Source organism: Hyaena hyaena, unplaced genomic scaffold (genome assembly GCF_003009895.1).
Source record: "Hyaena hyaena isolate Hyena2069 unplaced genomic scaffold, ASM300989v1 scaffold_1019, whole genome shotgun sequence".
Classification (NCBI taxonomy): domain Eukaryota; kingdom Metazoa; phylum Chordata; class Mammalia; order Carnivora; family Hyaenidae; genus Hyaena; species Hyaena hyaena.
Genome location: NW_024081642.1, coordinates 387,652 through 402,587, shown reverse-complemented (window position 1 = coordinate 402,587; position 14,936 = coordinate 387,652). Strand labels below are relative to the sequence as shown.

Sequence of the window (14,936 nt, the reverse complement as noted above, 5' to 3'; positions counted from 1 at the left end):
TATAATGTCCAAAATAAACACCCAATGAAATGGACTGATGTGACCATTTCAAGATATTTTGAATCTAAAGATCTCATGTACATGTGTGTGCATGCACATGTGCATATGTGTGCAACAGAGAGAGAGAAGAGCCAGTGAATGACCTGAATACAGCATTTGTATGAGTGCTCTGTTGCACACAAGGTCCCTAAGGGAAGAGGGTATTTAGGTTTTTGATTCATTCTGAGTTATTTTTGCATATTGTATAAGGTAAGGGTCCACTTTTCTTTTGCATGTGGATATATAGTTTTCCCAGCACCATTTGTTGAAAAGACTGCTCTTTTCCTATTTATTGGTCTTGGAACCCCTTTTTAAAACAATTTGACTATGCAGTATATGTGATGCATGGACTACTTTTATAACTATTGTCAGATAAACTACACTAATAAACTTTTAAAAACACTAAAATAGGCACAGTTTGAAAACATTGGATTCAAAGGAGGAGTTGGTCACATTCATGCTCTGATCTTGCCCTGCTTTTTATTTTTTTATATTTTTTCTTTTATAGTTTATTGTCAGGTTGGTTTCCATACAACACCCAGTGCTCATCCCAACAAGTGCCCTCCTCCATGCCCATCATCTCCCTTCCCTTCTCCCCCATCCTTATCAGCCCTCAGTTTGTTCTCATGGTTTGCCTTCCTCCCTCTCCCCAGCTATTTTTCCTCTTCCCCTCCCCACTTATAAATGAAAACATATAGTATCTGTCCTTCTCCTCCTGACTTATTTCACTTAGCATAACACCCTTGAGTTCCATCCACACTGCTACAAATTTGTGCTGCTTTTTAAAGTATGACACTTCCAGATTCCTATGATATTGTGTATTCACAGACTGCATATCATTCATCCAGAGAAAGGGAGATTCCCTTTCTATTTTTTTAAAGTTTATTTATTTATTTAGAGCACAAGTGGGGGAGGGGCAGAGAGGGAAAGAGAGAACCCAAAGGAAGTTTCGAAAGGCCAATGTGAGCCTGATGCAGGGCTAGAACTCACAAACTGCGAAATCATGACCTAAGCCAAAGTTGGACACTTAACTGACTAAGCCATCCAGGTGTTCCCCTTTGTTTTTTAAAAAAGGACAGCTTAAAACAGAGAAAAGGGAACCCATTTAAATGGTGCAGTAGGAGAGCAAATTTAAAAAAAACAAAAAAAGGTTGATACCTAATAATTTTGTCTTATTAATATTTGTCCAGAAATATTGCATGATGATATATTGAAGTAAATTCTTAAAGTATCAGAATGTTCAAGAAATGGGACTCTTCTTCTTTTTAAAAAAATTTAATGTTTATTTTTGAAAGGGGGAGAGAGAGTGAAAGCACACATGCACACGCGAGCAAGTGGGGGAGGGACAGAGAGAGAGGGAGACACAGAATCTGAAACAGGCTCCAGACTTTGAGCTGTCAGCTCAGAGCCCAATGTGGGACTCAAACCCACGAACCCGTGAGATCATGACCTGAGCTGAAGTCGGAAGCTTAACTGGCTGAGCCACACAGGTGAACGTTGGATTACTCTTCTTAATGGAACCTACTGATGAATTGAAATTTAACAGGAAACCCATGTTTTCTGTGTATATCTGGTGAACAAAATGTGAAAATATTAGTTAGTCTGTTTTTCTTTCAAATTTAAAGAGGAATTCAGTGAATTCAATGTTCAATTCAATGATTATGTATACATCAAACTTACAAAAGACTTTTGGCTTGAAGTCTTTCATAATCACTTTTCAGCTGTGTCATTTTGTGCAGGTTATATATTTTAAAAGTTTTTATTAAAATTCCTGTTAGTTAACATACAGTGTAATATCAGTTTCAGTTGTACAAAAATAGTGATTCAACACTTCCATACATCACCCAGTGCACAAGTGCACTCCTTAATCCCTATCACCTTTTTCACCCATCCCCCCACCCACCTGCCCTCTGGTAACCAGTAGTTTGTCCTCTGTAGTTAAGAGTGTGTCTCTTGCTATACGATGGAATACTATATGGCAATGAGAAAGAATGAAATTTGGCCATGTGTAGCAACATGGATGGACCTTGAGGGTGTTATGCGGAGTGAAATAAGTCAGGCAGAGAAGGACAAATACCATATGTTTGCATGTATAGGAGGCTTAGGAGGAACTTAACGGAGGACCGCGGGGAAGAAGAAGGGGGGAAATAGTGGAGGAGGGGGAGAGAGGCAAACCATGAGAGACTCTTGAATGCTGAGAACAAACTGAGGACTGATGGGTGTGGGGGGAGAGGGGGGAGATGGGCATGGAGGAGGGCACTTGTGGGGATGAGCACTGGGTGTTATATGGAAACCCACTTGACGATAAACTATTTGTAAAAATAAATAAATAAATAAATAAATAAATAAATAAAATATTTAAAAAAAGAGTGTGTCTCTTGGTTTGGGACAGGTTATTTAACCTCTTTGTGTCTTAGTTTCTTCATCTGCAGAAAGAACAGCAATAATTGTCATTCATGCATATTGTTCAGCACAGTATTTGGCACATTGTAAACCCTCAGAAAAATTTAGCTGTTATCATCCTCACAGTTTGTTACTGTTAAATGTAAAACACTAGTGTGGGTTCAATGAGGCATCCAGAAAATAGAGGAGATGCAGTTGGAAGTTTTAGGCACTAATATGCAGGTAAAGGAATCAAGAATTGCATCTACCAATGGTTAAGTTTCAGTGGGATGCCATAAATTATGAAGGCTCTGGTCAAATAAGTGATCCATCCCTCAGGCCTATAGAGATTTAGGGAGAGATTGTAATAGCTAGGTAGGCAGGATTGAGAAAGAGAGGAATGATGAAAGGAATAGGAAAAGGCAACAAAGAAGCGGTCAAGCACTGAATGACCCAGCTAGATGAGGAAGGGGCTTATAGGCATGGCACAAGCAGAGGCGTAGTGTCATAAATGAGCATGGCATGGGGCATTTGCTTGACTCAGTCAGTTAAATGTCTGCCTCTTGATTTTGCTTCAAGTCATGATCTCATGGCTCCTGTAATCGAGCCCCATGTTGGGCTGACAGTGCGGAGCCTGCTTGGGATTCCCTCTCTCCCTCTCTCTCTGCCCCTCCCCCACTCGTGTTCCCCTCAACCTCAAAGTAAATAAATAAACTTTAAAAATGAGCATGACAGTTTTTGTGTTTCTGCTGTGAGGTGGTAGTGTCTCAGAGTCATCATTCCGGAGATCAAAATTCCTTACTTGGATGTGAGTAGGCAATTATACTGTGTCTGTGCCGATCCCTGAGACTTTCTTCAAATGGCTATACAAAGTAGAACACAATGAAAACAACAGGGGAAAAAAACCCTAAAATTAAAAAAAAAAAGACATTAAAAAAGCGAAAGTAAAGAGGTGCCTTGGTGGCTTAGTAGGTTAAATGTCTGACTTCCGCTCAGGTCATGATCTTAGAGTTTGTGGGTTCAAACCCTGCTTCAGATAGCCTGCTTCAGATTCTGTGTCTCCCTTTCTCTCTGTCCCTCCCTGGCTTGTGCTCTGTCTCTTTCAAAAATAAAGACACATTTTTTAAAAATTAAAAACAAAAGGAAAGGGGGAAGAAAACACTTTCCTGGCAATCTGCTTTTTCTTGCAATAAGTATACAATCCCGGTAAACTGAAGCTCCCTGCAGATATGATTTTATTTAATTGAGATACGGGTGTATAACATTATGAAACTTATCAGTTCTGTGGGAGGACAAACTATACTTCTGCAGCAGTCCCTGAAATGTTGTGGGGGAAGTTATTAAAAATATCATTTGAATTTTGCCTGTGAATTGAAGCTTTCTCATGGTTCCCAAGGGAGGTGATGATAAGGAGGAGTAGGGAGAGGTGAGGTGGCCTTGATTTCTGGCCTTGGTTTTGCTTGTTACTCTTGGACAGTGACCTCATAACTTGTAAGGATGACTTCCTCATCTTCATCCCACATGTTTTCTAGGATCACAGCTTGTATCCAGTCTCCTTACTTTCTGTTTGGAATGGATGGATTAATCACTCTCTAAAACAGAGTGTTAAGCAGAGTTATGAGGCTATAATAGAATATGTTCATCCATGGAAGAACAGACTTGGCCATGGGATGTCTAAAGTCTAAGCCTCTGTGTTAAAAAAATAGAGGAACCAGTTTAGCACACTGCAGTATCTTTCTGACTCCCAGCTGGAGTTGAGGTTTTGAAATGGTACATGGGCCCATGGAATTCACTGGACATCCTTGGAAATTCCTTCTGGTTTAAATGAAGAATAGAATCCTCAGTGTTTTTTGAAGAGCTGGGGCTGGGGACCTGGGTCGGGACAATCACATAGTAGGGCCCCTCTCTGTCCTGACTTTCCTTCATGCCTAATGAATATTTTAATCCTGGTGAGACCCCTTAAAGTGATCAGTTAAGGGGAAGTACAGATGAGAAGAAAAGAGAGAGAGCAGCTCCATTGCTTTACCTTGAGATGGGGCTTATGGAAAGGTACTGATTTGCATATTAACCTGAGTTCTGTTTTTCCTTTCTTCTTTTTTGTAAAGTCCAGCTGGCCAGGGCCACCAGCTTGTGCCCCACTGACTACCTCTCAGGGACACTACTGACTACCTAGCTTCCTACCCCACAGCGACATCTTGGGGCCCAGCTATTCTCCCCTGGGAACTCACAGCCTCCTTTTCCACTCCTGCCTTTAAAACATCTTTTGCTTCATCTTTTTGTCTCCTTTGTTCAAGAGGAACTGGTCAGAGACTATTCTTTGGTCCCTACCTCTCCTCTTGTTTTTTCCCTAAACCAAGAACCTTGGGCCAAGAATAGAAAAATTGTGCTCCAATTCTGTAGTTCTCATAGGCCCTACTTTTGTCTGGGGGCTGTGCTTCAGAAGGATCCAGGTGTATCAATTATGCTGCCGATGCCTGTATGCTGCCTCTTCCATCACTTGTGTCCCTTTATTTGTGGAGCACAACAGAGTGTGCTTTCAGGAGTCTTTTGTATTCTTAGAGTCTAAAAATATTTGCATGCAAATGTTGGGAATCCAGACAGTCTCCTTAAGATCTACACTTTGCATGGGGAGGCATACAGAACACTGTGGTGCTTTTGAAAATTAAATTTACACCATTGCACCTTGTGTCCCTGCCTCATAACATTGTGGTGACATCTGAGAAGGAGTGTGACATTGATCAAGGCAAAGCATAAATAACCACATTTCAAAGTGAATACTAATTGCATAATGACAGTTTCCAAACTATTAGCCTACTTTACAAAAAAAGTTAATTCAACGCAAGCCCAGAGCTGGCTGTTTCTTATGTTTTGTGCTGCCAGTTGGCAGGCACAACTTTGCAAGGCGACTGGGGGAAATGAGGGTTATTATAGTGGAAGCACATTCAGCCTTTTGTGAGGAGGATACAAACTGCATCACTCTCTCAAGCCCCTGCTGTTCAGCGTTCAAGAGTGGATACCAGGATACTGCATGCCTTCAGGGGAAGTTACTTACTTTTCCTAGAGGTAAAATGGCCCAGTGCCGAGACTTGGAGAGGAGCCTTGCATTTGTAGCCCCTTGAAGGAAAGAGTTCTGGGGAGATGGAAATGAACAGCACTGAGGAACAGCTCTTAGCTGGGAAATCCTGGGCCCAGGGGAGGGCATGGCCACACAGAGCCTGGCCTTCTCCAGGATGAACTGTGCACGCTACCTCAGGCAAGCCATTCCACCGCTCAGGAGAGCCTGTGTTCCCAGATTTTTAAGATGAAGGGGATGGGCTGGATTACAGTGAAAGCCTCCTCCAGTTCCAGTAGAATACCAGTGTCTCTTCCTTTAAACTGAGTGTCCCTCAGAAGAAAGGCACTTTGCTTGGATAGGTGGCATGAAGTGATGGGACTGGACCCCTGTTCCATCCTTTTACTGCAAGAATTAAGAATGTCTGTGTCATTTGCCAAATTTACGTGATCTTGTGTGAAAATATTTTGAAGAAAAATGAGAAAGTGCCTGCTAAGAAGAGGAGCTATATGAAGCAAGGGCTCATTCTCTTTGGGACATCTTATTGCCTTGACTAAGTGGGAGGGAACGTCAGAAAAGCCCCCAATAAGAATAATATTTATTGGTCAGCTTTCTTAGAAAGAAAGGTGTGTGATAAGGGTTATTTTTTGATATCATTTGCCTCCAGTGGGTGTCCACTCAAGGTCTGAGAACCCCAGTTTATGAGCTATGGGATTCAAATTAGACAAAGTTGAATTGACTAATAAAAAGATTCAGGGAATAACTCTATTATTGTACACTATTATTTTTTTCAGAATTTTACCAATTTCTAGAGTCACACCAGCACCAAATGACTGGGTGGGAAAACACATATATCCGTATATGCTCAGAGTATGTCCAATTTTAGGTATAACACCCCATGATCAGAATTCAGGCAAATGTCTGATTATTCTTCTGAAAACAACTCAGATCAAACGCTATTCCATTATTTTTTATGTATTTACAGTAGTTTTTCTCTTTGTTTAAAAAGTCACTTTTCATACCCATTTGAAGGGAGAATCCTTATATGCTCAGCTAAAGAATTATTTCTAGTCCCTTCCTTCTTTACCTTTTCCCCCTTAGTACGTGTCTTCCCAATGATGGCTGGGATTTTGATTCTCAGGCACTTCCCAGTTAGATCTCCAAAATTCTGACTAGATTTGTTTGAAACAAGATCAAGGATACATAAATCTAGTTTTAATCAGAAAATCTTTATTGCCAGGGCGCTTGGGTGGCTCAATCGGTTGAGCCGTCATCTCTTGATTTCAGCTCAGGTCATGATCCTGGGGTTGTGAGATTGAGCCCTGCCTCAAGCATGGAGCCTGCTTGGGATTCTCTCTCTCCCTATGCCTCTCTCCTCCATTTGAGGGCGTGCTCTCTCTTTCAAAGTAAAAGAAAAAAAAAAAAGCTTTATCTCCCCCTAAATACTTCATATCTTGCTCTGTTTGACCATGAAAGTTACTATTGTTAAAGCTTCCTGTCATGTGGTCTTCAATAAGAAACAACTTTAGAAAAAGCATATCAAGAATTAGTACTGTAAAATGTTGAAACTCCTGTACTTCTCAAGAAATTGTGATTTTTACAGTTCAGCACAAATTACAATCTATAAAGACCTATCTTAGTGACTATGGTCATAAAATGACCATATACTGATAGAGATTTATGAAAAGCAAAAGTTCTACTGAAAAGAAAGTGATGTTTTAGGAATAATGGGCCTGGCCTTCTTCTCCTCCCTCCCATTTTAGTTTTTATTCCCTCCCCCACCGTCCCAGCAGACCTATCTATCTCAGATAAACCAGTTTGCTAATAGCCAGTTTCTAAATATTTTTTATAAAAATAATTTCCTTATATTAAATTAATTTCTGATCTATGCCTTAGGGATATTTGAAATGCACTTTAAGAGTAATGCCCTTTGTGAGATTATTTTGAAAGACCTCTCCTTTTTAAAGCCTAGGCCAGGGGAACCTAGTATCTGAAGAAATGTTTTGCCTATTTCCTCTTCACATCCTACCTCCCTTCCTTAAATCATCTGGCACTTGAAAGTAGATATAATTTTCAAAATAATATGTATTACTCTTCATCCCACCTACTTATGGGAAAGATGTTCACCTTTTCAGGCAGCCTGAGTCAAAAAACATGTTCTATGTTTATGTGTGTCAGACTGCATATGAGAGTTAACTGCAGCATTTGTGTCCTAGATACTGTTTGACTTTGTATCTTGGGGTGGCAGAGCTGGATGGGATCCTTGAGCTTTTATTTGTACAGATCCTGTATTTCCAAGAGGACTTCTAGCATTCAGGGACCTAATGTTTAACAAGAAGGAAAGTGGTCAACGATGGGAGATAAGAATGGTTGTGTTTCAAAATTACCTGATGAGGCATGCAGATGCATTCCTGGATGTTCCTCCCTCCCAATCACCTCCTGGCTGCAGAAGTCTTACATTAGATACAACTGCTTTGCTGACCTTTGCCATCTATATGTGTGAAGGGAGGGAAGAAAGGAATGAAAAGTATTGTACAACACTGTAAAAATCGTATGTTTTTGCAAAAAAATAAAGCCTCACTTCAAGATAGGAACGTGGAACTGCTGCAAAACCTGTCTTTGGGGCCTCCTCTGTCCCCAGTCCACCTCCCATGAAATTCTAGTGTCATTGTGATACCCTTGTCTGAAGTCACTGGAGTCATTTAGTGACTATGGTCATAAAATGACCATATACTGATAGAGATTTATGAAAAGCAAAAGTTCTACTGAAAAGAAAGTGATGTTTTAGGAATAATGGGCCTGGCCTTCTTCTCCTCCCTCCCATTTTAGTTTTTATTCCCTCCCCCACCGTCCCAGCAGTTTTGCATGAAGGCAGTATGAACAAAGCAAAGGTGTGCTTCTTTTCAGTGAGTGCTAATTCTGGAGCATTGTTCAGGGACCCATTTCTTGGATGTTGAAGGTGACAAAATATACTTGAAGGTGTGACTGACTCTAAGCTGGGGAAACTACAATAGGCTCTCTTGGCCTGGGGGTAGGGATAAGAAAACAGAGAACAGCCCCTTTCTGACCTAGTTGAGCCCCTTCCTGTGTCTGTCAATCATAATGATTCATATTTCCCTATCACTTCCACAAAATGGAAAGCAGTGAAAATAATTTGGAGTTTGACTCCCTTACAGCTCTGAGTAGCCTCTTAGGAAGCTTCTCTTAGAGTCCATGGCTGTTGAACACCCTGGCATGAATGAAACACACTGTTCTCTCATTATAGACTCATCCCTTCTCATCTTTCACAGGGATGTGCTCCAAATAGGGCAGGATGGGGCTGAGGGTTGTTGGGGAGGGGGCAGATGTGGAAGGAAATCATGTGGTCATTGTAAACCAGCATGGGCACTTGGAAAACTACGATATGCATTGCTATTGATGGTAACTCAGGGCTATTATGTTATGAAAAAAGACCAATTTGACATTCTATTTGAATGACATTCCCTTAGTAATTTGCATGCATATCCTACTTATCTCATTTGGCACTCAAAACCAATATATTGCTTATATGAAACTTTATTGAAAATACTTTATTGAAAACGTACTCTACAAGAACAACAGGCACTGACTTTGTTCAGTTATTCAATTCATTTAACATGTATTTGAAGAATTACTCAATATTGTACTATGCACGATTTATATCTGGCAGAAAAAAAAACACTTCAGAAAAATGGTCATAAAGACCATGCTTCAGAAAATGGGACCTGCGAAATAACCATTTATGATAGGGGCACATGCCATACCCACAGGGGCTAGAGCAAAGGGAGGCACAGGTGACAGGGGTGGCATAGGTATCATGGGTGGCCGGGGTGGCAGAGGTGGCCCAGGGTGCAGGGGTGGCCCAGCAGGCATAAGGCCCCGAGACACCAGAGGAACACATCTCCATGCTGGGTCCAGAACAGGGATTGCATGATAAGGCCCATCAAAGAAGACCCCCACAGGAGGGCCCAAGGCAACAGGGGCCAGATTTCTGAGCATCATTGCCCTCTGCTGTCTTCTCCATTTGGCCCTTCTGTTTTGAAACCAAACCTTCAATCAGAGGGGAAAAAGGGGTTGGTTTAGTACACTGAACAGTTAATTTCATAATAGAAAACACACAACATACAATGCTGCCACTGAACTTGTAAACTGTTGTGGAAGAAGCCATTTTCTTATTGCTAAAATATCTTGGGAAAGTAAACTGCATACCTCCCCTCAGCTAACCCCATGGCTAGTCAAGACTTGGGCACATTGATTTGTCTCTCTTCCAATTTCTAGTATTCTTTTATGTTTTTCCCCTAGGTCTTGGACAAAGATCGACCTGATAAATTACACTGGTCCCTGACATTAATACCCGTGCCTGGCAACAGGGTAAAGAGACATTCGACTGGGGTGCCTGGGTGGCTTAGTCGGTTAAGCATCCGACTTTCACTTAGGTCTTGATCTCGTGGTTCGTGGGTTCGAGCCCTGCGTCGGGCTCTGTGCTGACTGCCAGCTCGGAGCCTGGAGCCTGTTTCAGAGTCTGTGACTCCCTCTCTCTCTGACCCTCCCCTGCTCACGCTCTCTCTCTCTCTCTCTCTCCTAGAAATAAATAAAAATATTTTTAAAAAAATTAAAAAAAAAAAAAGAGACATTCGACTGTCAGCTGTCTGGCTGATTTACCCCCTCCTCACCAGGGGTAGTGTCACCCTAGTTATGGGGGAAGCTGAGCATGGTATAAAGGTGGACCTGATTAAAATCATATGGACAAGAATGACCCCCTTTTTCAAAAAAGCCCATCTGCAGCCTGAAATATCTAATCTATTAGGAGCACAGTACAGTTTTAGACAGAAAAGTTTCCAGTAGTCATATTTAAGGGATCATTCTCTTAAATCTCCTAAGAATTAAACAGGTGGTATGCCAAAGGATGCCTGATCATTGGGGCTTAAGGACTGTTGGGAAAGGACAGTTCCTGAAGCCCCAGGCGCTGCCTTGGTAGTTTTGCCTTCAGTGTTAAAGAAAGTTCAGCCTGACTGAATCCAAATTGGCTAAACTCAAAATCATTTTCCCCAGATAAGAGATTGGGCACTCCATTGTCACTACTGTCAATTTTTCAGGCCCCCATCTGCCTTACCCTCCAGACCTTCCTGGGCTCAGGAGAAGGTCAGGTCATTCAGCTCTAGTTATAGTTTTAAGAAACCTGGACAGAAGCTGCTGTTACCCAGAGGGGTGGGGCACATTTGTCCCTGCCAGCTCCAGTCCTTAAGTAGGAGACTCCAATCCCATCACTCATTCCTAAGGCAGAAAGGTTCAATTATGCATTTTAGGAAAATGTTCAACAGCAATGTGGAGGTAGGGGTCATAAAAGAGGCTCCTCCCTGAGTGTTTGCCAAATATTAACCAACAGACAAAAAAAGCTGTCAATTAGACTTTACTGTTCTTCTTGTTATATTAGTTAATAGGATTTTTACTGTATTTAATCTTTTTGCAAGTTCCCAAACTGCAATATTTTAATTGAAACAAAGGGCCTTTTCTGTCTGTAGTCATGTTTTCTCTTTCCCATCTTAGGATTTGGGGTCCTTCTGCTGCATGAATATATAGTCTGAAGAAGGCTAGTATAGTAGAGTTCATTATGGAAGGATTCGAATATATCAGTGGTCAAATCTCCCTAAATATAACCCAAATCTGGCAAGTTTTGGTATGGGCCAATATTAGATCCATATTCCAAATACTGGTTTCATAAAAGAGGTCTACTATATTTGTAAAAGGTGGGGATGGGGAAGCATCTATTAAGTTTCTTGGGTGAAATTCATGATGCAGAGTTTGAAAATATATGAGAACATAGTCATTTTCCTTTTTTGCGTTTTCTGGTTGTTTTCCCCTTCAGAAATCCAAAGACAAGGCAACGTAAATCCAGGAAGGGGGAAAAGCTACTTGTTTTTTCTTTTTTTCTTGTTTTTCTTTTCCTCTGAGATTACCTTGAGAGGGCAAATACTTCTTTGATGTAACTATGATTTTCTATGACCTCAAACGGTCACCATTTGATCCTGTGACCAAGAAATTATTATGATTTCTTGAAAAGTATTTTAAATTAACACACATAAGAATCTTATCTGAAGTGAGAGCACCCTCAAAATCAAATTCCAGAAAGCCCACCTTTTCAAAACAACGTCACCAAAAAGGAAAGAAAAATTCTTAAATGTTAAAAGTCCCTCAAGAGAATATTCATTTACACATTTGGTAGTTTCATAAAGTTGAATTTGTGAGGCATCTGCGAAGCATATATTTGAATGTATACAACATTTCTCTAAACTTTCACCCCTTCTTAGGTCAGTGGAACTTTATTAAAAATTGCTGTCTTTTCTGGTTCCATTCTTTAGGACAATTTTCCAAAGTTTGCAAATCTTTCCCCATTACTAACATAATCCCAGTATTTTAGCAATGTTTTTGGGCTGATATCAAAGTCTTCCAAAGTATTAAAATTTACCACTTTCATTCTCCATGCTGCTTTGCAAAAACACTTAAAAATGGCAGGAGGACCAGGGACTTGGAATTTTAAGCTTCCCTCCCACTCCAGTTTCAGTTTAACTAAATATGCTACTCATACACTGTGTTCTGTGTGTGAATTACTCCTTCACCCCAATATCTGAATACTTATAAATTCACTCATTTAGCCATGAGCTTATGCCTGGTTTTAAATATTTCAAATAATTTAGTACTGTTGAGCCTTCTTATAACCTAGCTCTTTAGTGCATTCATTTGTATACTTCCCAGGTAGGATTAAGCCCCAACATGATTATACATAGAAATATTCCTTTAGGGAAGATTAGCATCCTTCCTAAAAGATACCAGTGTAAAAAGTGAACTTTGGTTGGAGGGGGGGAAGAGAAGTGTGCTCTATTTTTTTTCCTTTAGGAAATCATATTTCCTCCGGTAATGGGCAATTTCTAGAAGCTTACTTATCCCATTTCCCACCCCCAAGACACTCAATGTTCAAAGCTTGTTTATTAAACATGGAAAGACAACAAAACACACCAATTTCAGAATATACAGGAGAAAGTGTTTTAGAATGGCTGCCCTGCCAAGTGCTCTTTTAAGATTTACTGACCTGCACTTTGGCTTCAGTCAAATTCAGACGTCCTGCAATCTCTTCTCTGAGGGAGGAACATTGCACATGTTCAGTATTTAAAATGAAATATATCACACACATTATTCTATCTCCCCCCCCCCCCCGTGCAGTTTTCCTTAATACAGCTTGAGGCTTGCTTTAGGGACTTTTCCCACGGATAACTTATCTGTACTAAATAAGATAGAAAAATGGAATATATGTGAAAGTTCCTGGTGGGGTGTCTGTTGAATATGACTCAATCCATTTTTCTTTTTGTGGAACAGCAGAGAATAATACTGGAAATCTTTTCTTGGGAGGTCCCTACGTGAAAATAAATAAAACGCCAAAAGCCTTTAAAAGAGGAGTTTTTAACTAGAGTGATTTCCAGGGTTTATTGTAAAGGGAGAGGGGAACTCCTAAGGAGGAACTCTATACCATCGGCTCAAGGGAGGTTCTTTTTGTGCTCTTTGGCGGGCGAAGGCTGAATATAGCAGAACTAGAGAGAACGCCTCTAAACCTCACACCGACTTGTCCTGATCCCCCATTCCTGTCGGGCCGAAAAGGCCTGCGTCTTCGTACCGTACCGTACAGGTATCGGGACCACAAGGGGTCCCGAGAAGGCAAGCGAAGGAAACAGTTCGCTGGCTTTTAAACGCTCAAAACTCTTCAGCCTGGGAACAGCGCTCCACGTGGCAGGACCGAGACTAGGGTGAGGAAATACAGGTGCTCGCCTCGTGCGCAAAACTAAAGTGCTCAGAAAAAAACTGAGCAATCACCATATATATTTTAATGCAATATTCAAAATGTAAAAATTAATGCAAATTTTAAATAAAGCACGGTCAATCTGACTTTCTCTTACTCGCTTCACCCTAGTTCCGCTCCTGTCTTGTAGTCCCACAAGCTCTCTGCAAGCACTGCCCCAACGCCTGAGAGCAAGGACGAATCCTGGCGTCCTCAAACGCCCTAAGCGGCTTTTGGCTTAGGAGAGGAGTAATAGGGTCCTGGGAAAGAGCCTAAGACTCCCTGGGGTGGGCCCGAGCATTCTGCGCGCCTGCGGAGCAAACTACTTACCGCGTGAACACGTCGGGGTATTGAATGCGATGGAAAATGTCCTCCAGTTCCTGCAGCTGCAACTGGGTGAACGCGGTGCGGTAGCGGCGCTGCTTCCTCTCAGCGATCAGTGGCCCCACCGCGGCCGGAGGGACAGGCTCCTCCAGCTGCTGCGGGGGCGCCAAGCCGCCGCCTAAGCCGCCCTCGGGGTTTTCGTCGTCGAAGGGGTTCGGCTGCCTTGTGCCAACGTAGTTTACTGCCGCCGCTTTGCGCTTACGTTCGGAAGCTGTATTCTCCTCTCCTCCCGTTAAAAGCAATGAGGCCAAGGTAGGCTTCGTCTCTGGGAAAGGACGAAAGCAAAAGAGACACCGGAGGGTAGGAACCGACCGTGCGCGGGCAGGAGGGGCCGTGGGGTCGCGATGGAAGATAGTGGCGAGAGCCCCACAGTGTCCCGCGCACCCACCCTTCCCAGGGAAAGTTCCTCCCCTGGAGTTTGCCAAAGCACCTGTCCCCGTCTAGGCACTGACCATTCTGTTCTTCTTCCTCCCTACCGACCCCCACGCTGCGGTAGCCCACGTCGTAGTGGCTGCACCCGAGATTATTATGCTCCATGTCCGAAGTGCTGTCGATGAAGCCTAGTGCATACGTAAACTCTTCACTGGGGTCCGCGGCAATCCCTGGGTGGCGGCAGGAGCTGGGACCAACTGCCCGGTGGGGTGCTCTTCTGGCTCTCGTACCTCTTCAGGCACCGAGGCTGAGTCTTGCGCGCCTTATATAGAGGGTACGTTGCCTCCCGCAGGTTCAAAGTGTATGTGCTCTGTCTGTTACACGTCCCCTATTAGCTTTCACGTTACCTCAAGTGAGTGTCAGTGGGACCTGACGGGGGCGCGCTCGCTGCCAGGGCGTGTTAGAAAACAGGGTGATTATTTATGTAAGAGTGGCTGGTAGTGGGAATGCTTGTGTGGGGAGCTGTGACTCTAACTTGCAATTTAACTGACTACTCCCAACTCCGATAAAATATCTGATTGGAGGATGGGGCTGTGATGGATAGAGAACGCCGTGTTAGGTGGAGGGAGGCAAAACTTCACTCTCAGTCCAGGAGTTTTCGGAGAAATATTTGTAACATATTCCTCCGCTCAACCTTCGATGTTCCCAAGGCTTCAGAGGACGGTGTGCCTTGCTTCCTCAGAGGAAAAGACAGAGATAGGGCTGGCTGGGGAAAGAGCAAAGCCCTCAGCAGCCCATGCAGGCTGAAGCGAAGTTGTTAGTGTATCTTGCATTGGGCTCTGAGCGCGACATACCCCTCCT

At 42.5% G+C, this 14,936-nt stretch overlaps 1 protein-coding gene across 2 annotated transcripts; it reads right to left on the bottom strand.

The window, feature by feature from the left end:
- Positions 1-1,533: 1,533 nt before the first annotated feature.
- ESX1 (ESX homeobox 1) lies at positions 1,534-14,462 on the bottom strand. 2 transcript variants are annotated; one of them, XM_039221771.1, is made up of 5 exons: positions 14,156-14,462; positions 13,650-13,968; positions 12,579-12,624; positions 7,861-7,964; positions 1,534-1,609 (listed from the first exon to the last, which is right to left on the bottom strand). In XM_039221771.1, exons 1-5 carry the CDS (start codon positions 14,238-14,240, stop codon positions 1,579-1,581), a joined length of 585 nt encoding a protein of 194 aa, XP_039077702.1. In that variant the 5' UTR covers positions 14,241-14,462; the 3' UTR covers positions 1,534-1,578. The 2 variants fall into 2 exon arrangements, with proteins under 2 accessions (XP_039077702.1, XP_039077701.1); XM_039221770.1 differs by lacking the exons at positions 1,534-1,609; positions 7,861-7,964 and adding an exon at positions 9,065-9,541.
- Positions 14,463-14,936: the final 474 nt, after the last annotated feature.

Excerpts from the sequence above, each read along its gene's own strand:
- ESX1 (XM_039221770.1), bottom strand. The coding sequence starts at position 14,240 with ATGGAGCATAATAATCTCGGGTGCAGCCACTACGACGTGGGCTACCGC. Across the intron at positions 13,969-14,155 it reads GGAGGAAGAAGAACAGAATG|AGACGAAGCCTACCTTGGCC; the intron begins GTCAGTGCCTAG and ends GTCCTTTCCCAG. Across the intron at positions 12,625-13,649 it reads TACCCCGACGTGTTCACGCG|AGAAGAGATTGCAGGACGTC; the intron begins GTAAGTAGTTTG and ends TTCCTCCCTCAG.